This window comes from Gossypium hirsutum, chromosome A13, assembly GCF_007990345.1.
Source record: "Gossypium hirsutum isolate 1008001.06 chromosome A13, Gossypium_hirsutum_v2.1, whole genome shotgun sequence".
Taxonomy (NCBI): domain Eukaryota; kingdom Viridiplantae; phylum Streptophyta; class Magnoliopsida; order Malvales; family Malvaceae; genus Gossypium; species Gossypium hirsutum.
In genome coordinates, this window is record NC_053436.1 from 15,637,638 (window position 1) to 15,665,205 (window position 27,568).

Genomic DNA, 27,568 nt, shown 5'->3' on the forward strand with positions numbered 1-27,568 from the left:
CATATATATTTTATATATATAGTATTATTTTCATATATTATTATACTCATTAATATACTTGTTATTTTCCCTATTGTCACTTATTATTTTATTTTAATATTATTATGTGTTATTTGGTGTACATATATCTCTTTATTATTACTATTATTACTATTATTATTAGTATATGTCTGTTATATATGTATATTGTATATGTTCATTTTAAATATATTATGTATATATATATTATGTACCTATATTTAGTATTATTATGTAAACATTTTTCATTCCTATATTACGTACATACTTTAATATATATATAGCACCATTAGTATTTTTAATACACTACAACAAAATTGACTTTTAGCGGCGTTTTTTTAGGCCTTTAGCGGCGTTTTTACAAGCGCCGCAAAAAACGTCTCTATAGATGGCGCTGCTAAATTTTGCGGCGTTTATTTGAAAAAAACGCCGCTAAAGGGCATGGCCTTTAGTGGCGCTTTTATCACAAACGCCGCTAAAGGTCATGGCCTTTAGCGGCGCTTTTTCCACGAACGCCGCTAAAAATCATGAAATTTTAAAAAATATATATATATAAAAAAGATCATGAAAAATATAAAAAAAATTTAAAATTCATTATCAAAATATTGAGAAGAAAAATATCCATGATTTAAATATAAAAATTTTCTATTAAAATTCATTATCAAATTAAAATAAAAATAAAAATATAGTATCAAAACTAAAATAAATAATAAAAATTAGATTAAATATAAATATAGAATCAAAATAATAAAGCACCAAACTTGTATACTGCCCACCATTATAAGTCACTAAAAGCAAGAAAAACAAAATGACTTAATTCATGGAATTCACGAATGTTAACATCAGACATGAGTTTAAAACTTTGCCTTCGGAAAGATGTTCAAAACCAGAATCCACAATAGATCGAAGCAGCTCCGGTTTCAGCAGAAAGTTTCTGAATCCCGAACTGTGAATTCCAACATACCCCTACACCACATAAAAAAGAACATTACTTTACACTAAAACTAGCAGATTATATTAGAACATTGTTTACCTTAAAAATATGTATAAATTAAAATCAACTAAGGCTAAAATACCTGAGGAAGTGCTTTGACACAGCTGCGATAAGTATAAAGCACTGATGCCATCTCCTTCCCATCCTGGATAAGTGTGTTCTGCCATGCCATCAAATACAAGATCAGAGACTAAAACAAAACACTAAAAAGTTTATCAAAATTTTGCAATTAACTTTAGACTCTAACTAGCTTGGGCAAAAAATAAGTTTTCTAAACCGTTATTATTTTAATAGTAAATATAATTTAACTGATACTAAATGAGTTAAAAATTTTAATATATATATAATTACATTAATTTATTAATTTATTAATGATTTTTCGAAAAAATTATTAAAATATTTAAACAAATAATATTATTATAAATTTAACACGCAGAAGAACGAGAATACAAATTAATTATATATATATTTGACAATTATTCATACTGGTTGTATTTTTACATGCCAATAAAAAGCAATAAAAAGCAACGTTTTACCCTAAAAGACTAGCGTTGAATCATGGTATCTGAAAAAACTTAAAAGAAATAGAAATGATTGTAAAGAAGCAGTGAATAAGAACATTACATACTATGAATTTATATTCAATGCACTCTCTGTAAATGGTTATCAACATGGAAATGAAAGGATCCTTATATGAAACAAATGGTAAATTTTGAATTTGGCAATTGAATCTTCATATCCTTATATGAAGTTTGGTCGGCAAATGAAAATGAAAGAAAACTAAAGCAACATGGTTCCAATGGTAGAAAGCTATCTAAGTTAATGTCTTCGTGCACACATTTGTCTAAACCAATAGCTCTACCATGCTTTTATACCTAGGAAGACTCAATTAAGGACTACCACAAATGATGAATGCTAAGTAGAGAACCACCAAATAAAAAAACAAGGCAATTAAAAAATGTAGTAGTTAAACTCAAGTATGTTATTCAAGTAATAAAAAAAGATTCAGGTTTAATTATGAGCCCGGGAAGTGAGCTGAAGTACTTTTCCACTACAATCAATGAAATCTCTTCAGCCTGGTGGCCTACAGTAGCAACAAAAAGGTACCTACTTCTATGGTCTTAAAGTTAAAAGAAAAAACAGAAACCAATTCCATAATTTCATTCTATGGCATGAAAATAATCAGAAGCAAGTTCAATTTTACATCAGGCATCCTTGGTCTACCTAACAATATAGTCAGATTCACATCTAGATTATTAAATGATTATTCAGTTTCATACCAAGAAATTTAAAGAGTTTAAAAGTAAATCTAAGTTTCATGGTGTAAAAAACTTAGTATATCACAGTTAGCAATCGAAAGAAACACAAAATTGGAATTTGGAATGATACCCTTCAAGGTCAATACTCAAAGCTTCTCAACTGACATACGAAACAGAAAGCATAAATACTAGGGTCCAAAATTGATCTGAGCTTAAAAACTAATCAACATCCAATAATTGAAACCAGAACACCCAGAGTAGCAAAAACAGCTGCAGGATTCTTTTAAATATTAGCACTAGAAACAAATTTGCACCAACATTCAAAGAGGTAATAATCCATAACTTCAATTTACAGCATTCAAACACTTCAATTTGCAGCACTTTAATACTTCAATTTACAGCATTAAAACACTTCAATTTGCAGCACTTTAACATTTCAATTAACAATATTTATAGCACTTCAATTTGCAACATTTAAGCACTTCAATTTACAGCATTCAAACACTTCAATTTGCAGCACTTTAACATTTCAATTAACAACATTTAAACACTTCAATTTGCAGCACTTTAACACTTCAATTTACAGCATTAAAACACTTCAATTTGCAGCACTTTAACATTTCAATTAACAACATTTAAACATCTCAATTTCCAGCAACTAAACACTTCAATTTGCAGTACTTAAACACTCCAATTTACAGCACTCTAACACTTCAATTTGCAGCACTTTAACAGTTCAATTTACAGCATTTAAACACTTCAATTTGCAACACTTTAACATCTCAATTAACAACATTTATACACCTCAAGTACAGCGAAATGGAATAGCTTTGTTCTTTTTCCCCTTTTTTTATTACTATTAGTAACCACTAGAGGACTGGTGGTAGCATAGCAATATTAGTTTTTTTATAAATAAATAAATAAATAAGATCATAATGTTTTGTATAACTTAAGATCAGAGAAATGTTTATGGCGTATACCTGAACTTTGCATCATTCTTAGGAATTGAAGGTATCCTAGTCAGCCTTCTGGTAGAAACACTTCCTCCAAGATTTAAGTGATAATGATATATCTTATTATCACTAATGCCTACAGCCAGACACAAAATTGACTTTATTAAATACATAACGAAGAATTTAACAGAAGGGACACACACACACACACACACACACACACATATTAACATCTCAATTAACAACATTTATACACCTCAATTAACATCTCAATTTCCAGCAACTAAACACTTCATTAGTGATGCACTAGCAGGTTAATTAGAGCCTGAAATTGCTTCATTAAAAAATTATAAAATATACTTCAAACATTTTACTTTAGAAATTGAGGGTAGTAAGCAATTTATTAAAAAATTTTAAAAAAAGTTATATAAGATTTTTATTATAAAATATTTAATAAAAAAGATAAAATTACAAATAATTATAATTAAAATTAAATGAATATAATGAAACTTAACCAAACCAAGAGATATTGATTCATTGAAGTTATCAAAACCTAAATTGATATCCACAAATTTATCATTCTCTTCTCATTTCAGCTAAACTTCGTACATAAACCACATGTCATTATGGAGGTGAAGTTAATAGTTAAACAATGAACGTAATCATTTTAACTAAAATGTTGGTTCACCTCTCTGACTTGTGCAATCAATAAACATTTCTAATGAATTTGAAATTAATGAAAAAAGAATATATAAATCAAATGCTATTCAAACAGTGAAATTTGAAGTACCTTGTTTACTCCTTTCAGCAAACATATTTCTCCCAGTAAAAACTGATATAGGGAATGAAAGAATTATTTGGCTAATGATGCCTTTATTCCATATGGTGATAGAAGTCACAAAGATCAACACCTCAAGCAAGCCGTATGCAAAACGTAAACTCTCATACATCAAGATTTCAACAGCATCTTGTTCAGTAGCCTTTTCCTGATGATGGAGAAAACACTTATATTAGTTAATTGCTGAAATCCCATATTCAGTTCTACTACTGGAAACTTACAAAGAGCCTATTCAATCACCTCTAAAATGTCAAAGCTAAATAAATATATCATCAGTTCCTACTGTTTGTGGAGGAAAAGAATTTCAAACCATGAACTAATGAAAGCAGCTAATTTCAACAGCTTAACAACAAATGTACTCTTTTCCTATACCGATATGAATAGTCCTCTCATAGGCAATTCATCAAACATAAGGAGAGTAAACTTTAGATTCTTTACCATACGCAATCCAACACAAAAAAAATTCCTATAATTCTATAATCTCAATTGAATCCATAGAGAAACCCAAGAAACGGCTGGAACAACACATTGCGGCATATTTTAAAGAGCACCTCAAAGAAAGAAAGAAAAAAGTCGATGGCATAGAAAATAAAATAAAGAAAACCCATTAACAGGAAAACGTGAATGCGACTGATACCTTGAATTAGAAGAAAACCAGTAGGAAAAAAACCAGTAGGTTACCTTCAATCTAAGCAGGGAGAATAAACTACTAAAAATAGTAATGATTTAAAGCTATCCAGTAAAATTGAAAGGAAAAAAAAAAGAAAAAAGTACAGGACATGATGGAAAGAAAGTTAAAAGAGATAAGCCTGACTCACTTGACGACCACCGATTTCATGTGCTAAGACTCGAACATGCTCGATAGCTCTGGCTTCACAGAGTTCTTCGCTCTACTTTGCTTCCAAAAACCCTTTGTGCCTTTTTCAGTTTCTTTTTTTCTTTTATTCCAGATCGAGAAAAGAAAAGTAGCTAAATTTTATTTGGGAGATTTAGGGCAAGTGACATAGATGAGAAAAAGAGGGAGTAACGAGCGGGTAAGAGTGAGCGGGATTTTGATTTTCTTTTTTTTTTTGGGTAAAATAATGTCTTTTTGCGGCATTTTTAAAAAAAAAGCCAGTATAGCTTAATTTTTTGCAGCATTTTTAGTATAAACACCACTATAGCTTAGTTGGTTAAGTTTGCATGCTCTTTACGTTAGTACCTGGGTTCAAATCTCGTTGTTAGCAATTTTGAATCTTTTTTGTACCCCTCCGTACCTTGCTCTTTTTTGTACTTGCATTTATTATTTTTAATCAATTAACTCTTCAATATTACATTAATATATATTATTAGTACAATAATATAGACGGATTGACAATTTGAGCTACATATTACAGTAATACATTAACATTAATATACAGGCACATAATACATTAATATATATTATTAGTACAATAGTATAGAAGGATTCACAATTGATATACGGCCACATACATAATTTGAGCTACAATATTATGAATATTAAATCGCTAAAGCTAAAATTTTAGAATTGTTGTATAAAATTTTAAAATTTAATAAGTGTAAAGGATAGGTGCAATAAATTATACATTATACAAGATTTGTGTTTTTAAGATATTATTAGAATAAAAAAATATATCTTATACAAAAATAATGACGGTACTAAAATATACAAAAATATTGCACATAATTCATTCCTTGTTTCACTGTAATAATCTTACAATGGTATTTCTATATATTCATTTTTTTTTGCACTTCAATTTTGTTTTCCTCTATTGTTTCATGTTCACTTGAATGTGTACATTTGTCCACTTCTCAATTGTTTTGTACACTGAAAGTTTATCTATTATCTCTTAAATAATTTAAACTATAATCATAAGTTTAATATATTCAAATTATGATTATCTCTTTTACAATTATATAAGAAATCATTTAATATATAAATTAAAAAATACTAATTAATCTAAACCCTAAACCTCTTAACCCCTATCCCATAAACACTAAACTCTAAACCCTTAACCCTTAACCCCAAACCCTTACACCTTAAACTCCAACACTAACCCCATAAACCCTAAATCATAATCCATAAACCCATAATTCATCATAAACTTTCAAATACTAGTTAACTCCTAAACCTTAAACCCTAAACCATATATCTTAAACTATAGTTAACTCATAAACCTTAAACCCTAAACCATATATCTTAAACCATAAACCATAAACTATAATGATAATTAATTCGATATTTTAAATTCAATACTATCTCTTTTACGATTATATTTAATATATTGTATAACCATAAATTTTAATAATTATTGTTTTAGGGGTTATAGATTAGTGTTTATGATTTTTTTGGGTTTAGGGGTTATATGACTTTTAGCGGCGTTTTACCAAAAGCGCCGCTAATGCTCTGGTTTTTAGCGGCGTTTTGCAAAAAGCGCCGCTAATGCTCTGTTTTTGCAGCGTTTTTTACTAAAACGCTGCTATTGCTCTGTTTTAGTGGCGTTTTTGGTAAAACGCCGCTATTGCTATGTGTTTTACAATTTTTGCGGCGTTTTTTGATAAAACGCCGCTAAAGCCCTATTTTCCTGTAGTGATATTAGGTTTACGTCATTTCATTTATTATTATATGTTTATATATATTCATGATTTTATTTCGCGTTTAATAATATTGTCATCATGTTTAATATTGCATACGTTATTATTGTTTTAATATAGTTATCGAAGTTATTATTTGTTTCGACGTATTTCTAACTCTGTTATGTTTTGTTACCTCCCATTTTTGTATCATCTCACTATTCACCGCTTTAAAGATTTTATCCATATTTTTGTAAATAAGGAAATGTGCTGATTTAACATTAAGCCATAGATTTCATTGCTATGTTGGATGAAATTTGTCGGCTCGTGTTAAAGACGGAACATCCTTCTAAAAAACTGAAATCGAAATTATAAAAACTCTCGTGTTTTGGTCGGATCACGATTAAAATTGAAATTGAAATTGTATTTTTGAGAATTAAGACAACAAGTGTTTTACAAGATACCAATTTTGGGCGTCGCGAGGGTGCTAATACCTTCCTCGTACGTAACCGACTCCCGAACCCTATTTTACTCTGATTTTCACGTAGACCCAAATTTGGCCTTCATTTTTGTTCGAGAATAAATTTTCTTAAAAAAGATGATTTATTAGGTGTCCGATCACACCTAGAAGAAAGATCGGTGGCAACTCACTTTTTTTTTAAAAAAATCAAACCTCGGTCTTTAAACTTTCAATCAAACACCCCAATTAGCGACCCAAGCTAAAATTTTTACGTCGCTACACAACATATCAATAAAAATTCGACTAACAATCTTCCCTGATCGTTGAAATCGCTCTGTTGCATTTGAATTTGATTCTCTATTTCCAAGAATGTACAATGATAATGCTAATTTCTCCATCGCCGATACTTCCCCATGCTTTAAGCCATAATTTGTTTGCAAATCATGCAACAAGCTATGAAATATATTTTTTGGCATCCTAAAACTATTCATGCAACGATCATCATGCCCATTTAATACTTCGTCCACCCACATTTGACCTGTATAATTTGAATCCATACGCAGTTGCATAGTGAAATAAGTTTCATGGTGTATCAATACACTGCTTAGTACATATTCTTCCTCTTAATGATAATTATTGTGCTCAACTTGAGTAACAATTGTGGCTATTCTTCGTTGAGCTTCTTCACTTAATTCAGGGGTATCATAATTCATATAAAAACTATTATACATATTGTTAAATTCATCCATAACCTGAAAAAGTAATTAAATGAAAAGAAATTAATATTTTGTGACATTCTATACAACACAGAAACTTGAATGAAAGCATAGCATAAAAATACCAAACATAAAAAATATCATACATTAGTTTTACATATAAAAAAGTAGTATAATTATATTACAATAATAATTCTAATGAGCTTATGGTGGAGGTGGTTGATGGTATGGTTGGAAGGGAAATGAGGATGTTGCTACCAAGGATGAAAATGATACAATTGGATTTTGTTCAGTATACTCACGTCGAAGCCACCAAACCCTAACATCTAGATCTAAGTTCAAAAACACTTCTCATTTCACCAGTATTTGGAACATTTTGAGGGCAAAATAGTAGTTAATCTTTTTTTGGAATTTCATCTCCCAAAACACGCAAAGCATCCATTGCATTTGAAATAGTATATTGAGAGTGAGGAAAAATAATTTCATTCATTGACTTCCTTGGACTAGCCATACTCCACACAATTTCTCAATCTGAGTAGTTAATGTATTTCTTAATGATTTTCTACTTGAACTTGATTTTTTCCTTTACTGAGTACAACCCCAAGTGTTTGCTTTCTTCGATTAGAAGTTTCATGAGAAGGGTTTGATGGTACCTCATTAGGAGGAATACCTTCATTCTCATTGTTATGTTCATCTGAATAACCAAATCCCTCATTAGGTGTATCATCTCCCATAGGAACCCCACTTGGAAGAACACCAAACAAAAGTGCCCATGCATTCTTTCAAGTGGCTACAATGTCACCAAACATTTGCCACATTAACTCATTCAATCGTGGTTCAATTCCTTTCTTCTTAAATCCTTTAAAATCAGGATTTTCCTACATAACATGTTAAATGTTAAATGTTATACTAAGATTTTTATAATTCTAAATTATTAATTTCAATAAATTTTATGTATTAAAATAATAATAAAGTTAACACTAACCTGTATTTTTTTAACCCACCAATCTTTGGTAGCATCGACCTTCTTTTTAGATGGACACCATCCAATACTTGTAGATTCCTTAAGCAACTCTTTTCATAACCTCCATTCCTTTTTTAATGTATCCCACTTATTTTTCAATTGAGGTTTTCCATAATTTTTTTTTGTATTTTTGCTTGAAAAAGAGTATAACATTTTCCCATCCTTTTGAGTTTAGATGAGTTGTCAGTCTATTACGAGCATTGGCTTCATTCACGCAAAGTTCACAAAATATCAACGTCAGCTCATCATCCCAAACAACTTTTGTTGCTAAGGTACTATCTCCCTCCACAAAATTTCGTGTCTTTACCATCTATTATTATTATTTTGATTTTAAATGTTAACCGACATAAAACCATAAATATATAATTAGATATATTAATATAGTTTGATAAAAAATAAGAATAATACATCACGAATGGATGAAAGCCATAAGATCAATACTAAAGAAAAAATTCTCAAAGATCCATGGTAAACAATTGTAACGCCCCAATTTTCGAGAATCCTGTGAATGTTGGCATAGGTTTAATTATGTTAGTGGGCCTCTAAAAGGCCCAAGCCTAAGATAGAACCCCGTAATTTTAGTTAATTTTTGTTCCATAAGAAAAAGGGAGTGAAATTATGAAATAGGACCTATGTGAAAATGTTTGAAAATGCTATAGGCTAATTTGTAGTGGCCAAATAAATAGGAGTGCAAAATAGGAGGATTTGCATGACAAACCTCCCATTTTACATGAAGTGGTCAGCCATCATGTTGTTGTAGACAAAATGTGCACTTGATATCCATAATTTATGGTACAAATTAATACAAATTGATAATGGGTTAGGTAAATGTTCCATGATAATGGGTTAGGTAAATGTTCCATGATAATGGGTTAGGTAAATGTTCCATGATTGGAATTTCATGTCTTTTGTATTAAAGAATTAAATAGATGAAATATGAAATTTTATTAAAAGAAAAAGGGGTGAAAAGAACAAAGTTTTGTCCATCTTTGTTCATCATAGCCTAAAGTTAGAGAAGAGAAAGGAGAGGAGAAAGCTCTTGAATGTTCGGTCACTTGGGGAAGAAAATTGAAGGTAAGTTCATGGTAGTTTGCTTCTATCTTGATGTTCATGAGTTCTTCTTGATTCTACCTTAACTCTTGAAGCATATTTTGGTTTTTGGTTGTGTTGTGAGCATTTGGTCATGAATTAAAATGAAGGAAATGGTTGTTGTTTCATGTTCTTTTGATGAAAAAAATGGAAGATAGGTGAAGTTGAGCCAAACAAATGAGCATGCATGTGCCTTAGATGTTAAAGGGAAAAATCAGCTAACATGTTGTGCTTTAAAATGATGAAATGGAGATTATACTTAAGTAAAATCATAGATATGTGATGATTGATTGGTGATATACATGTTTAAATAACAAGCATGCAAGTTAGGTATGAAAGAGTGATTTGGTAATAAATCTGCTTGGGACAGCAGCAGTAACGTGACTTTGGAAAATCACCATAAATTGTGGGAGATGAGTTAGAAGCTGCATAAATTATGTAATTAAAGATTAATGAGTCTAGTTTCAAATGGAATAAACGAGAACATATTTTGAATTCTGTACAATGAGAAATTTGATTTGTACTGAAGAGTGGTCAGATTAGTCAAACAGTGAAACATGAGAAACTTTAAGAAAAATATGGTATTGATTGGCCATACCAAAAATTCTGAAAATTTTATGGATAGAATATATATGAGTCTATTTTTAGGGAAAATTAACGGCACTTGATTTGGAGTTTCGTAGCTTCAGTTATAAATAATTTAGTGACTGTTGCTCAGGAAGACAGCTTGCAGTGAAATTATGATTATGTGGTAAACATTGACAAAAATTTGTTAATGAGTTGCTTATTGATTTCTTATAAGCTTACTATGATCTGTAGGTATGGTTGTCCGAATATTGTAAGGGGTTAATACGTAGTTTGTATTTGAATAGTTAGATTAATGTGTTAGTAATCCAATTGTAGGCGGTTCTTGTGTGGATCTCGTCATCATATCGTCGCAAACAGGTGTGTAACTAACACCCTCTTTCTTAGTCTAGATCGGCAAAAGTCGAAAAGCCGAAATGCCGAAAACCGGTATTTTGTAGATTTGCAAGTGTGCGAATGCTCGTGAGGTAAATCGATTAATGTTTTTGGTAAGCTGCAAAATTTGGACTGCAAAGTGCATGATTTCTGTGCCCTCGATATTTTTGGGCTTAATGGGCCAAAATTGGAATGATGGGCCAACGGGCCCAATTCGGTAAGAACCCTCGGTACGTGATTCTGTAGTACGTGAAAGGTAGGAATATGCATGAAAAACCCTAAAATAGATAAATTACTGAAATACCTTTAAAAGTGAAAAATTTACAGTTTTACCCCTAGTAGATAAATTACTGAAATACCCCTAGGATTAAATTGACGTAAATGCATGTTTGACTGTTGTTATTTACTGCATGCCATGTTGTTTTTATCTGATGCATGGGATTGGGATATTGACGGAGGAAGTACTGAAAGTGGCTTGTCCACATACTGGAGGCTTTGCCTCAATTTACTGTTAACTGAGCAGCAAGGCTGCAACTGTGGAGTGTTGGGCTAGGTGGGTTGAGCTATTCCCCACATGGAGTGTATGGTTGGTACGGGTGGAGTGTAGTGGTTGGAGGGTTGAGTAGTCTCCCCAAATGGGCTTGCATATGTTATTGATGTTGCATGTATTTTGAAATGGGTCTATGGGCCATATTGTTATCTGAATAAGGGGCTAAGGCCCAGTTTATTGTAATCTGAAAAGGGCTCTGGTCCAGTACCACTGTTACCTGAATGGGCTTAGGCCCAATAGGCTTGAGCTGACTTGGGCTTTGAATGGGTTTTCCTTACACACTGAGTTTCCCCAAGCTCACCCCTTTTATTTTCATCCACACAGGAAATCCCCAACCATAGTGGGCTTGGAGCTGTGAGGGAATTCGGAGTGGCCACCCATTCTGAAAGTTTGATTTTCTTCTGGTGAACTGGACATCCTTTTATTTACGTTTGAAGTTTTGGGTTTTTAAATGTAATAAGGCCGCTTAATTATTTTTGATGGTTTTAATATGTATTACTAAGATAGGTAATACTTATTTTAACTGTTGAAATTGGATAGCTTTAGGGCGCATTTTCAAAAACAACAGATGATTTCAAAATAACACGACAACAAGCAAAGCTTCCGCAATGAAAGTATTTTCCAAAATTAATCACTTTTCCTAAAAATGACTTAATCAAATCGGTTTCCTAGAAATATCCATGACGTTAGTGTGGCAATGGCGGTATGCATGTCTAGGATTGGATCCGAAGGGAGCTGGGTACTTAAGCAGTCTGATGGACTCACCACCTCTTTTTCGGTTTCCTACCTGATGCACAGCTTCCATTCACTTTAACCCTTAATGAATTAATCTTTTGAACATCAAGTACGATTTTCTGGACTTAGAATGGAAATTTTTTTTAACGTTTTTGATGTGGCATGCCGGATCCGGCCATAACTTCTGGGCTGGGTTTGGGGTTCTACAACAATAATGAGGATATAGAAAGAATAATTGTTTATGACTATCTTTTCAAAATGAATAAAAGCATTTTTAGAGACATTAAACTACCTCTTGCTTTTGGATGGATTTAGATAGCTGCTCTTGTCGTTGCAAACATTAAAATCAAAAAGGGGAAACATTAGGATAAATAAAGAAGAGACAAGAATCACTAGCAGATTCAAGGAGCAACCATTATTATGCTGCTTGAAGCGAAATCAAAAAGGGGAAACATTAGGATAAATAAGCAGTAAGCTGCTTAGCTCCAGTGTAAAATTGCACTTGATGCTGACAAACCACTTCAGATTCTCTAGAATTTGGATTAAAATAATGATACGTACAGGTTTCTACCAGAAAAAGTGTAAGAAAACTTGAGTAGTTTGGTTTTTCTTAGCAACACTAGTTATCAAATTTTTTTTCGCTTAATCAAAATCAGCAAAGCAAGGCTAAAGAAAAACAAAACAAATAGTAGGAGCAAAAACATAAAATGAAACACAAACACAACACAGTAAGAAAACCCTGCTCACCCCAACAAGCCCTATCCGATAAACAGACCACAAAACTGATAAGCCTGCACAAACACCCCATACAATCACAAAACAGCCTGCAATAACACCTGTAATTACACCTATAAATACACCTGCAAACACCCTTGAGAGCTTTGTTTGCATGTTCTATGCAGAAGTCTATGACAAGAAATTAATAAAAAATACCTTCAAAAACCAGACTCTAACAAAAGCAAAGGATAAAATTTAGCAGCCACAAGAACAAAGCAAAAAAGATGGGAGATATATACCAGCAATTATCACTGTTTTAATTCTCAAATATGAAAAACAAAAGGACTGTTTTCTTCCCAAATCTGAAAACAAATAAGATTGGAAAAGAAATTAGTTTAACTTTCAAGGATAAAATGGTAAAATAATAAATAAAAGTATGCGTATTTTTGTCCGTTAAAAATACCTACTGCCCCAACGCCTTTAATTGCTGCTGAAATCTCCAGCCTATGTTGCTCTACGATAGATTGTTATCTGCACATTTGATTAATTTGTTAGTTCCACTTTAAGCCCAAATCGATTTACTAGGTCATAAAACATCACAAGAAGCTCAATTTATTTAATTGCAACTAAAAATTAAATACTTCTTAAAGTGAATGCAAATGACATAAAAGTACTTGAATACAAACTCCTTAAGTAGTAAAAAAAAGCTTAATTTGCCACAATGAATTATAACAGATCAGTCGAGTATGCGGTGTTACAATACATGTTTGAAAAAAATTTAGTCTAAAATATTTGATAAAAATACACTTAATATACTACTTCCTAATTTGCTCCATTTCCTCAAATTTGCACTTTTTTTTATTTTCTTAATTAAAATCTAAAAAAAAATCAAAATTAAAATTTTTGGGTTTCTAAGAACTTCATTTGAAGTTTCATGTTTTTTCTATATCTATAGTCATTCATAACACAAAATTGTTATTGCATAGGGATAAAAATAAATTTCTGAAAAATTAATAAAAGCTTTAAGACCTGTATCAATGCCACTTTCTTTAAGATTCTATTCTCCCCCACCTATATTTAGTGTGCAAAAGAGTTACTAGTAAATGAACCTCGAGGATACTATGAAGCCTAATGTTTGTCTATATTTTGCACTGATTGAAACAGTCCACTGAGCATTGAGCACAGCATAGCAATGATATCAATTTCTATAAAGAATTTTTCCTGTAATTCTTTACAGAACAATCTAGAAATATAAAAGGTGGTGGGAGAATAGAAAAAAAAAACTTTGATGTGCTTTCTGGTGTGTCAGGTAAATGAAATTTGGCTCCTATTTATAGGAGTTCTCATATCTCTTCATAAGAACATAGCTATCTAAATGAATAGTCACATCTTTTAATCATAAACATAATTATTCAATAGATGTAGTTTGAATAATCATGATTCATTATTAATAATAAAGTAATATAATTTTTGAATTTAAGAGACATAATTCATCACTATGAAATGTGATAACTCTTAGTTATTAACCAAGTGATATAACTTTTGATTATTTATATCTTTTCATTTGCAACTATTAGAACACTATAAATATTTTGAAACTATTCCAACAGTCCCCCCTATTTTTAAAATATTTAGATTTTGATAATCTTGGAAATCAATTGCATAAATGAAGGTGCCTTACAATTGAACATTTACTTAGTAAGAATATGTAAGTTTATCAAATATTTCACTAACTATTCCATTTGATTAAGTGAACACATCTCACACAATGATCTTAACACCAATCACATAAGTAGGGGTGTGCAAAATTCGGGTAAAACCGAAAAAAATTCGATTAACCGACCGAATTCAGTTAGTCAGTCGGTTAACTGAATTAATTCGGTCAGGGGTCGGTTAATAATTTTTTGAGTTTTCGGTTAACGGTTAATTCGGTTCGAAACCTGTTGGTTAACCGAATTTCTTCGGTTTAACCGAAAAAATTAATAAATAAAATTATAATATATAAATAGCCCACTATTCACTCAAAACCAATTCAACATAAACCCAAATACCCAATCTAATATATATTAACCCAAATACCCAACCCAACCCAATTACCCAACCCAATCATAAAAATTACAAATAATTTAATAAATAAAAATAAAAATCTAAAACTAAAAATAAAAATAAAAAATATAATTTTATACAAATAATTCGGTTAGTTCGGGTAATTCGATTAATTCGGTTAATTTTATACTTATTTTAACCAAAAATTAAAAAACATATAATTTTTGGTTAATTCGGTTAACCGACTGAATTAACCGAAAAATTTTCTGTTCGGTTAATTTTTTGAAAAAATTTCGGTTTGGTTAACGGTTAAAAATTTTGAAAGGTCGGTTAATTCAGTTAATGTTATTTCGGGTCGATTAACCGGTCGGTAAACCGATTGAACACCCCTACACATAAGTACTATCAGAGCCAAGCCCTTGAGCTCCTATAATCGACCACACTTCCACTCACATAAGTAAATCCCATCAAGAGTGTTCCCGTAATTATAACACTTTAGCATATTTATGTTATGGGTCTATTAATAGTATAGTACTCATCATTCCCCTTATCACTACGTATACCTAACAATTTTTACCTTGGGATGATATATTATATATATTATTTTATAGTGCTAACAATCACACAATGATGATGTAATTTATCTTATTGAATTCAAGACTTGACGTTATACCAAGCGTTGAGTTAAGTTTCCATCATGGGTGACTCAAATATTATAGGCTTGTACCTTATCCCTAAAATTTTAAAATTTCAACATAGCTATGTTAATTATCTATACCACATGGTGAAACTTCATATTTATTTGTGTCTTGAAAATTTGCAAGACCAGCATCCTTACTGTATTCAATTACTCATTCTTTCGCAAAAGAATGCTATCAAGGATATCTTTTTTATTATTGTCAAATTACTATGATCACTTTATCTTTTCTTATTATGACAATTTCATATTTGGCTACTTTAGTTATATCTGTATATTCAAGAAATTAATTTCAGAATCACCAAATATATGAAACCATACATCATGTCTCTTTCACCAAGTAAGTTGTGGTAAAAAGGCCTCAAATCTCTTGGTGAAACTAGACAACATATTTTGTATTTGTCATAACTTCTTTTTAGAGTCAATACATGAATTCATAGTCAAATAACATTATTTTTCTTAACACACCATATATATACAAGGGTGTAACATATATAGTCATATTAGAGGACCATCAATTATTCAATCAAGTGACTACAAAATTACACATTTATTCACCCTTCACCATGGACATTATCAATTATTTTCTGACTATAATCAAAACCATGCCCATCACCTAAATGCGTAGAATAACATTCTATTTCTATACTCACAAGATCTTTGATTCATGGCCTCTAAAGTAAATTTCAAAATTTACTATATCTTAAAATTTTATAAAACCACAAGATTATAGATAATATCCAAGTCGTATATAAAAAACCACATGCACTATCGTAAATATGCATAGTATGATCTTGATTTCAAATATATGATTATCACATTATATATTCTCACTAGAAGATTTCATACTAGAATATCAATTTTATTATATAAGCCAATGTTTTTCCCTATTCTACATTGATTAGAAAAATTAACCATGCATGCATAGAATCTATTTCATTTCTAGTCAAAACCACTTTTAGTTTAAACTTTATAACATAGAATAAAAAATGTGCAATCATATATAAAACTCATTTAGCTTATGATTGTTTAAGAAAACAAACAACCAAAATTATTTATATTATATGATCATCTACAAACTTTCATTTTTAGCAATGAAAATAATGTTTCACTAAAATCATCCAAATGCTAGTTACTAATATCATGATTTAAATAAACAAATAAATTCATATATCAAATTAAATATATATCATAAAAAATAAAGAACACTTTTATACTAATGTGACACTATTTGGTGACGTCATGAAGTGGAGGAACTGACGTTATGATGTTGACCCTAAAATTTTGAAACTTTGCAATTTGATCCTATTTCATGCCCGGGTCAATAAAAGAGTTTTCATCAACTCGATCAAGGCTCTAATTTAATTGTGTATTATAATGTAAATGTGTATATGATATGTTTGTATGATTGAATTATTGAATTATTGGAAAAACGAATTTGAAAAACGTAGCGGAAAATAAATTTAGGAAAAATCTGAGTTTTAATTTTTTTCCCAAAATAAGATCTTGGTTGTTACAGGCCAATTTTTGGGTCACTTACAATAATTTAAACCCTCAAACCCATTAAACCCCAACCCAACAAATCACTACCCATTACAAACAACTAACCCAAACCCGGTTGGCCCACTAGCACCTAACCCACTAAACTAACAACCCAATTGATCCTAGCCCAAACACATGAGGCCCAAACCTTTGACCCAAATTCTGACTTAGGGTTTCAGAAACTGAAACCCTAAACCTACCTAGCGCCGCAACCACCCCCAACAACCCCACTGCGCCCCATGCCGTCTGCCACCGGTCACCTCCACTGTGCCCATTCTCTGCAATCAGACAAGACAGAAGCAATAAAAAAATAGGTGTGTAAAAGGGTTATAAAAACCCAAATCAAAAACTGTAAAAAGGTTCCCCTTTCTTTTCTTTTTTTTAGACAGTTTAAAATACAAAAGAACAAGAGAAGTATCTCAAGTTTATAATCAAAGTAGCAGTTTTAATTAGTACTCAAATACAAGCAAAATATCCAAACAACCAAGCATCGATATCAACACTGAGGTGATTTTCTTTTTTTCTTCATTTCAGTTTCGGCCTTCTATTTTATATGTATACATACTAAATAAAATAATAAAATAATAAAGTAAACAATAACAAAAAAAGAAAGAAAAATTTCACCTTTTCGAAAATCCGGCCACCGTGCACGGTGGCCGGCGCCGGTGAACCTCCGGTGACCAAACGGTGGCCGGCTTTCCTCACCGGAAATCGCTCCCTCTCCTCTTCTCCCCCTTTTTTTTCTAATCTGTTTCCAAATGATTTTTTTTTTGGATTTTTTAGGCTATTTATACTAGTTAAAAACGGTGCCATTTTGACTTTGAAGTTCAGACCAAAAAGCGACGTCATTTTGGGTCCCGGGTCAGGTCGACCCGACCCGCTCCGACAGGATACGCGTGTTTTTTAAAACGAAAGGGCTATTTGCGCAATCGGCCCTTCCGCTTTTTAAACGTTTTACAATCAAGTTTTTATATTTTAATTTGGCCCCAGAATTTTTCCTGTTTTTCAATTTAGTCTCCCCGTGCTACGTTGCGTTTTGTATAAATGGGAATATTGTGCTCTTGGTCCCTCTAAGTCACATGCGCGTTGCAGTTCGGCCCCATGGCTTATTTTATTTCAATTTTCGGCCCAAAATTTTTTTTTGTGCTCGATTTACTCCTTTTGTTAGTGTATTGTTTATTTTCAAACTATTTTGTTATTATTTTTTATTATGTATTATTATAAATTATAATCTATATAATTATTTTATTTATTTATTACATGTATAGTATAGTATCTTTTATATATGTATATGTACTTAGTATACTTAGGTATTATATTTTATATACATTTTTATATGTTATATATACTTTTAATGTTGTATTTTATATGTATCATATATATTTTTAATGTTGTATTATTATATTTTAATATTATATTATATATATTTTCATATTATATTATATACATGTATTTTTCATATATACTATCATGTATATATTTTGATATTACTAGTTATATATTACTTATATATTTCCATGTATATATTTTATATTGTCCCATGTACATATTTATGTAGTGTTATTAATATTTTTATGTTATTAGCATTTCTAATATGTATGGTATATGTTCATTGTCATATATTATGTATATATATATACTTTCAATATTATTAGTTATATTTTTTTATATACCATTCCATGTACATATTTCCATATTACCTTATGTATATATTCTTAAATACTCTTACATGTATATGTATATTTTTAATACCATATTGTGTATATATTATTATGACATTTATTTTATTCCTATTATATTTATTACTAATATTAGTACGTATATGCCGTTGTTTTTGTATACATACTTTTTATATATCATCATTCCCATATATCATTATATTATTTATTATACTTATTATTTTCGTTATTATAACTTATTATCTTTTTGCATATTTTATTATGTATACATATATCTTTTATATACGCTATGTACATACATCTTTTCAATATTTATTATTACGTATATACTTCAATATTACTAATTATATATTTTATCACTTCATGTATAGCTCAAATAATATATGTAGTATATTTCTAACATTATTATTACTTATACATATGTATACGCCAAAATATATTATGTACATACTCTTAACTGTCAATTTTTATATGTATATTCAGTGTGTTCTCATATTTGATACTATAATTATATTTAATCTTGCATGCATAGTTAGCGTTTTCTAATATTATTGTCATATACGTTTTTTGCTTTAATATATTTCTAGTTCTTCCATTTATTTCATCTCAATTTTATTTTACATTCCTTCGAAAATCTTGTTTGTGTTTTCTAATTAATTTCAATAATCAAGGCAATATACCGATTTAACATTAAGTCATCAAATTTCATCGCTATGTTGGATGGAATTTATCGGCTCGTGTTAAAGACGGAACACCCTTCCCAAAAAACCGAAAACTAAAATTTCTCGTCTTTTCAATTGGATTACGACTAAATGTTACGTTGAACTCGCATTTTTGGAAATCAAGACAACACGTGTTTATAAGATACCAATTTTGGGCGTCGCGAGGGTGCTAATACCTTCCTCGCGCATAACTGACTCCCGAACCCTAATTTTTCTCTGGATTTTCACGTAGACCTAAATTTGGCCTTCAGTTCTCAAAAATAAATGTCTTTTCAAAAAAGATGATTTATTAGGTGCTCGATCACACCTAGGAGAAAGGATCGGTGGCGACTCCCCTTTTTTTGTAAAACCGAGATTCAATTTTCAAATTTTCACTAAATCGCCACAATTAGCGACCAAGCCAAACCAAAAATTTTTACGTCGCTACATTGGTCATGATATCTAAAGTAATAAACACTTAATCAAAATTGTACATTTTCAATTCATCTAGGATGAACTCTTCGACAAGTAGTCTTCTCCGCTATCCTCAAGCTTACGTCTGCCAAGTGTGGGCTCACTTCAAATCAGAAAATATTTCACAAAAATTACCACTGAGGTAATTTTACAATTTCTCTAAACTTTTTGGTTAAGTTGTAGATCAGAAAAATATCTTTAAAAATTTTCTGGAATAATCTCTTCAGAGAATTTTCTCTCTACAACTTTCTTTTAAATTAAAGTGTGTGTAAATAATAAATCAAGGCTCTGTAACAACCTAAATTTTAAAGTCATCGAAAAAGTGAGTTTTGGGGTCTTCGATTCTGAAAATTATATTCATAAATATTTATTAGAAATATTTATGAAGTTAACTGAGAGGTTAATTAGATCTTAATTAAGTAAATTTAGCTTAATTAAGGTTAATTAGGTATAAGGATTAAATTAAATAAATTGTGAAAGTCTAATTATAAACTATAGAAAAGTTAAAGGACTAAATTAGCAAATAAGCCTTTTGTGACAAGTGTGTGGTAAGTATAAATACATGTATATTATTTTAATTAGTACAAATGTATGTATATATATGTATTTACTTATTATATAAGTAAATAATAATATAAAGTAAATTATATTATATTATATAATTATAATATATCAATTAAATAAAGAATCAATAAAGAAAATAAAAGAAATAAAACATAAAGAAAAAAGAGAAAGAAAGGCATGGATAGGAGGGAAAGAAAGAAGGAAAAAGGGGAAAAAAAAAGAAAAGGAAAATTTAGGGTTTTGGAGTTTCAAGCTTGATGGGTAAGTCAATTTAATCCCTTTTCTTGTAATTTTGGTGTTTATGGAATCCTAGGAAGAAATACTATTTGAGTTATGTTGAAATTTAGAAAGTTAATGAATTTTTAAATGTTGATTAAGTTGTATAAATTGAAGAATTATGGGTTTAATTGATAGGAATCTAAGTTAGAAGTGGGAGAAGGATTGAATTGTAAAAGAGAATATAAGTTTTGTAATAGTGGGGATTGGATTGAGAGGATTCTATAATTAATGTTTTATGTTGTAAAATTTAAGAGTTGGAATAGTTTAAAGTGATAATTGAATGAAAATATAGGATTTAATTTGAAGAGAAAGAATGGCTATGGTGATAGGACTAAATTGGAATTTAAGCAAAAGTTGTATAGAAATTGAAATGTGGAATGTGATATAGTGTATTGATAATTTTTAAATGTTAATTATTATGTAGCTAACGTAGCACCGGAAACATCATCGAAGAATGGAAAAGAGAAAACAAACGAGGATATCGAGTAAACTCCAGAATTACAGTTTGTATTTCTATAAACTAAACCTATTGCATATTTATTGATGCGACTCCCGAAAATATATAATAAATGAAAATAAAGGTAAGTATATTTATTATCGAATTATGAAAACCAGAGTCGGGCTAGTCGAATATAGTTGGCATGACATAGGATTGGAAGTGTTTAGGGATATTCCGACTTTGTGTCGATGAGACACTATAAGTGTCGCCTTACTGTTACTGTTCCGGATTCGTTCCGAAGAGGTACCCAGTACCTGACTGTTACTGTTACCCTTACGGTGTATTCCGGCTTCTGCTGATGAAACACTATAAACTATCCCGGTGTGTGGGTTGGATCTGTGTATTCGTCCAGGTCCGAATTATGTTAATAGGGGTATATAAAGGTACTATAGACTGACTGTTATCGAATATTGATTATGACTGAATGTTGACTGTTAGTGAATATAATGATATACTGATATATAATTATTGAAAGTATTGAATGATATGAAATATGTAAAGAATTGTTTAACAATATTTAAAGGTTAAGAAATAAAGATGAGTAAACAAACATTAATATCATGAAAGTAAAGGTTTAAGGTTAATTGTATTAATAATTTATTAATGCTTAAGTGTTAGTTTATAGAAATATTACTGAGTGTATACTCAGCGTACAGTTTTGTTTCCGTGCACAGGTTTAGGTATTAAAGAGCTAAGGACTCAGCATCCAAGCCAATCCCGGACTCAAGCGGTGAAGTACCTTTCTTTTTGGTAAAATGGCATGTACCTAGACTATTAAGTTGTTGTTTTATACATGATAGTAAATGGTATTAAAAATATTGGACTATGGTATGGAATATGTTTGTTTGAAGTTAAATCTAAGTATGTTTAATTGTTGTGATAATCTAGTATTTGACATAAATTGTGGTACCAATGAGGGTACATTGGTTGAATGATTTATTGTTGAAAGTTAAGAAAATTACTAGCTTAAAACTTGAGTTTTGCAGGGTTGGTAGGTTTGTGATTAAAGGCTCATTTTGAGTCCACACGGCCTAGCACACGGGCGTGTGATCAGACCGTGTGAGACACACGGCTAGCACACGGGTATGTTGTTATGCCGTGTGTCCCCTGCACCTAAAATGCTACAAACAGATTGCCACACGGGATAAGCACACGGGCGTGTGACTTGGCTGTGTGAAATTAGTTAGCTATGAGTAAATTGATAGAGGGTTACACAGGTAGAGAACACGAGCATGTTAAAAAGGGCACACGGGCGTGTGATACTGTTCATAGGGAGAAAATTTGAAATTTCAAGAAAAAATTTCTAAGCTTTCGATCAAGTCCCAGTTTGTTTTAAATGTACTTTTTAAGTACCGAGGGCCCATTAAAGGTATATTAAGATGTACAGTATTACATTTATTCCTGTTTTGCGTGTAAATGTATTGTAATGACCGGTAATACTCTGTGGCCCTATTCCGACGATGGGACAGGGTTAGGGAGTGTTACAGGCTCTCTTTGTATAGGGGAGTTTAGAGAGTTCAGCTATGATTAAGCTTAATCGCTTTAATATTAAATTAATATAATATATATTAAGATAAATATTAGATTAAATTTAATATTAAATCTTATTAAAATAATAGAATGTTTATATGCAAGATAAATATTAAATTAAATTTAATATCAAGATAAACACTTTAATATTAAATTAATAAAATATTATTAAGATAAGTATTAAATTAAATTTCATATTAAACTATTAAGATAAACACTTTAATATTAAATTAATATTAAGATAAGTATTAAATATTAAGATAAACACTTTAATATTAAATTAATAAAATCCTATTAAGATAAGTATTAAATTAAATTTTATATTAAACTATTAAAATAATATTATTTTTGGAATAATTAATCTGAAATCAAATTCTCTGGTAGAGTCTTAGTAGGAGTGTAACTCTTCCACTACTCAATCACCGATGACTAACCACCATTTGTAATGACCCAAAATTCACAGGCACCGGAAAAAGTACATTATCGGGCCTTCGTCTTAGTAAATCGAGTTTGAAATAATTACTAGAAATATTTATGAGTCTAGCAATGTGTTTAATTAGGTTTAAATTAGGTGAATTTAGCTTAATTTAGAGTAATTAGTAAAAATGACTAAATTGAATAAAGGGCAAAGGTTCAATTATAGATCAATAGAAAATAAAAAGGACCAAACTAGCAATTTTACCAATTAGCATAGATGAGGCGGCATAAACTGTAAAAGAATCTAAGGCTTTTCATAGATATTTGTTATTGATTGATTAAATTAAATTATAATATATTATTAGCAACTAAAACAAATAAAAGAAAGAAAATAAAGTAAAGAACAAAGAAAAGAAACAGAATAGGCAAACGAAAAGCAGGGGAAGGAAAGAAAGAAAGAAGAAAGAAAAGAAAAAGGGAGAATTAGGGTTTGAAGGTTTGAAAGTTTAATAGGTAAGTTAATTTAGCCCTTTTTACTTAATTTTAATGTTTTAAAAGCTTTAGAACAAAGTTTTGATGAAATTAAATTAATATTTTGAAAGTTATTAGAATTCTAAATATTGTTCATGTTGAATAAAAAAAATGAAATAGGGGTTTAATTGAATGAAATTCAAGTTAAAATAGATATAAGGATCGAATTGCAAAGTAAGCTATAAGTTTTGTGTTTTAGGGACTAAATTGAGGAAAATTTCAGAATTAAGAAAATATGTTGAAAATTTAATAGTTAAATTTGAGTTTAAATGAAATTAAAATAGACATAAGGTGTGAATTGGTGTTATAAATTTGGTTATTAACATTTTACATCAAAACAGTTTTGGGAAGTAGCAATGGTCTGACTTTGCAAATTCACTAAAAATTGTATAAATTGAACTAGAGGATGCAAAAAATATGTAATTAAAGCTTATTGAGTCTAGTTTCTTATAGTATAAATAGTGTAAGCAATGAATTGATGAATCAAGAGATATTTGAAATTTTGTAAGACTGGTTCGGGGTGATTTCGAGATGCCCTGTTTTAACTTTGGAAAATCATTATAAATTGTACAAAAATTATTTTGGAGTGTAATTTATATGTGTGAACTCCTTAATGAATCTAGTTTCAAAATAAGTAAACAAGAACCTTATTAGAGTTCTGTACAATGAGATAATTTATTTTTAGTAGAGAGAGGTCAGAACTGTCAAATGAAATAATAGAGGAGTGTTTAATGAATAAACTGTACTAATTGGCTAGACTAAAAATTCTGAAAATCTTATAGTGAGAAGATATATGAGTCTAGTTTTAAGGAAAATTTATGGATATTAATTTAGAGTTTCGTAGCTCAATATATAAATAATTTAGTAACAATGACTCAAGTAGACAGCTTAATGGTGAAATTATATATATACATTAAAAATGGTTAAATTTGCATGTTTAGGTTCATGGATTAAATTGAATTGTGTTATATTGATGATTATAAATTATTATTATTTTCGTAGTTAACAAAGAACCCAAGACATCGGCGCACAAAGGAAAGGAGAAAGCTATCGAGGATTAAAACGAGAAATTCACGGTTTGTATTACTATAATTCAAATTACTTTTTATTAAATGCTATATATTAATTCTATATTTAATAAGTGAATTATAAGGTAAGTATTGATATTTGAGTTGAATGAGAATTGAATTGAATGGTGAATGTGTATGTATAATTGAATTGTAAATTGATTTGAATGTGAAAATTTTAATTGAAAAGTAATCTTGGAATGGAAATGAAAGTGAATTGAGAATTGAAATACCCTATTAACTAGTCGGGCTAAGTCGGATATAATTGGCATGCCATAGGATATGGAAGTGTACGGGATTTGCCGGCTTTATCGATCAGGCACTTTATGTGTCGTATTTCAGGCACCTCGTGTGTCGTATCAGGCACCTCGTGTGTCGTATCAGGCACCTCGTGTGTCGTTTTAGGCACTTTATGTGTCGTATACTGATCAGGTACTATGTACTGTTTTAGGCACAATGTGCCGTACTGGTGTGTTTGGGTTGGAATCCGTGTATCCGTTAAAGTCCGAAATGTTAATAGGGTGAATAATTGAAATGAGAAGTTCAAATGAATTTGATCGACTGTACTAGTGAATATGAAAGAAATTAAAATTGTGGATTGAAAATTTAGATTGGAAATGAAATGCATGGATTTAAAATGATTGTGGTGATTAAAACCTGGTAAATGTGATTTGTAATGAAAATTGAATAATAGCTAAAGATTGTTTATTTATTGTTATTTAATGATAACTTAAAAATAAAAATAAAAAAAGAATTGTTATTTGATGCTGAGTTCTTATTTTTTTAATTGCTATTGCAATTTGAATTATGGTAATACCACTGAGTATGAAATACTCAGCGTACGGTTGTTTCCGTGCGCAGGTTAATAGAAGTCTAGTGTCCTGGTCCAGCATCCGAGTGATCCTGACTCCAGCAAATTTTGGGTGATGTTTTCTTTCTTAATTGAAAGTGGCATGTACTAGGTGATTTATAAGTTATATAGATATACTTGTAAAGTTAGTTATAAGAATGGTATACCATATTTTGTTATTAGTTTGATAAAATGGTAAATATTATATTATATAATTTGGTATAAGTTGGAATGAAAAAAAAATGAATGAAGTTTTTAGTTAATTTGGATTAATATTATGAATGTTTAGTTATTAAATGACTATGTTAATGAATTGGTTATGATTTAGATATATTTAGGTTTAAATTGTTTTTGATTGTGCCATTGGTTTTGGATTAGGTGGTTTTTGGTTTGAATTTGCAGGGGTTTTATGTAAAAATTAAGAAGAAATGCTGTCGAAATTTTTGCAAAAAAAAAATATTTCCCTGAATACTCGAACAAGTCCTGTTTCATTCCACTTTAATACTTGTGTTGGGCTTCGAAAGTCCATTATAGGGACATAATTATTCAATTATACTATGAATGTTATAATAATTATAAAATATCCATAAGTTGTCTGATATATCCGGTAATGCCTCGTAGTCCTGTTCCGGCGACGGTTTGGGGTTAGGGGGTGTTACATTTGTTGGTATCAGAGCTATCAAGTTTAGCTGATTCTCGGGCTATATTGAGCTCGAAATTGAGTCTAGAAGTACATGCCACTTTTGAGTCGAAATTGAGTCGGGATTTTTGGATGCTGATCTATTTATTTGTTTTGTTTTATAGATTAAAGATGTCGGATGAAAGAATAAATGATAGTGATGAAGAAATGCATACTGGGGAAGAAGAATCTTACGGGTTAGATGAAACTGAATCGGTAACACCTAGTATTAACCCGATGAGAAACCAACCTCCTAGAGCAGAAAGAAGAAATGATAGAGATGATTCTAATACAAATAGAAAAATTGCCGATGCACTACAAAGAATAGTGGAAATTGTTCCTGCTATGACTTCAGTTCCAATTCAAAGACGGGCCCCGATAAAGGAATTGAGAAAGTATGGTGCCAATGAATTTATGAGTCTGAAAGGAGTCGATCCATCTGTAGCTGAAAATTGGATGGAGTCGACTAAAAGAATTTTACGACAATTACATTGTACCCCCCGAGAGTGTTTGATTTGTGCTGTATCGTTTTTACAAGAAGAAGCTTACTTATGGTGGGAATCAGTGGTTCGACATTTACCAGAGAATCAGATAACTTGGGATCTATTTCAAAAAGAGTTTCAAAAGAAATATATCGGAGAAATGTACATCGAAGACAAGAAACAAGAGTTTTTGACGTTACAACAGGGTGACATGTCAGTAATAGACTATGAGAGAGAATTCTCGAGACTCAGTAGATATGCCTCAGAGTTTATTCCAACTGAAGCTGATAGTTGTAAGAGGTTTTTACGGGGTCTACGAGATGAGATCAAATTACAGTTGGTATCTCAACGTATTACTAAAATGGTAGACTTGATTGAGTGAGCTAAAATGGTAGAACCTGTGTTGAGCTTTAATAAAAAGACTTAAAGTGTTAGACCAGCTGGGAAGCGTACGGGAACTACCAGTTGGAACCCTCAGCCGAAAAGACCAAAAGAATCTCAGGGTGGTTGGAGATTCAGTTTTAGATCAGACAGAGGTTGAAGAAGCCAAGGAAAACAGAAGACGGTATCTACTGGTAGTATACGAGGTCCACCTCGAGATGTAGACATTCTAGAATATGGACATTGTGGAAAGAGACATTTGG

General features: G+C 30.5%; 1 protein-coding gene across 1 annotated transcript; it reads right to left on the reverse strand.

Moving 5' to 3' along the window:
• Nucleotides 1-716: 716 nt before the first annotated feature.
• LOC121212400 (uncharacterized) lies at nt 717-5,121 on the reverse strand. Its single transcript, XM_041084984.1, has 5 exons — nt 4,881-5,121; nt 4,015-4,210; nt 3,252-3,360; nt 1,095-1,172; nt 717-984 (listed from the first exon to the last, which is right to left on the reverse strand). Exons 2-5 carry the CDS (start codon nt 4,172-4,174, stop codon nt 939-941), a joined length of 393 nt encoding a protein of 130 aa, XP_040940918.1. The 5' UTR covers nt 4,175-4,210; nt 4,881-5,121; the 3' UTR covers nt 717-938.
• Between the last annotated feature and the right edge of the window lie 22,447 nt (nt 5,122-27,568).

Bases quoted from the DNA above. Each gene is read 5' to 3' on its own strand.
- LOC121212400 (XM_041084984.1), bottom strand. From the start codon at position 4,174: ATGTATGAGAGTTTACGTTTTGCATACGGCTTGCTTGAGGTGTTGATC. The intron at 1,173-3,251 runs GTATACGCCATA...ATGGCATGGCAG, and splicing joins AAGAATGATGCAAAGTTCAG to AACACACTTATCCAGGATGG. The intron at 985-1,094 runs GTATTTTAGCCT...TATGTGGTGTAG, and splicing joins GTGTCAAAGCACTTCCTCAG to GGGTATGTTGGAATTCACAG.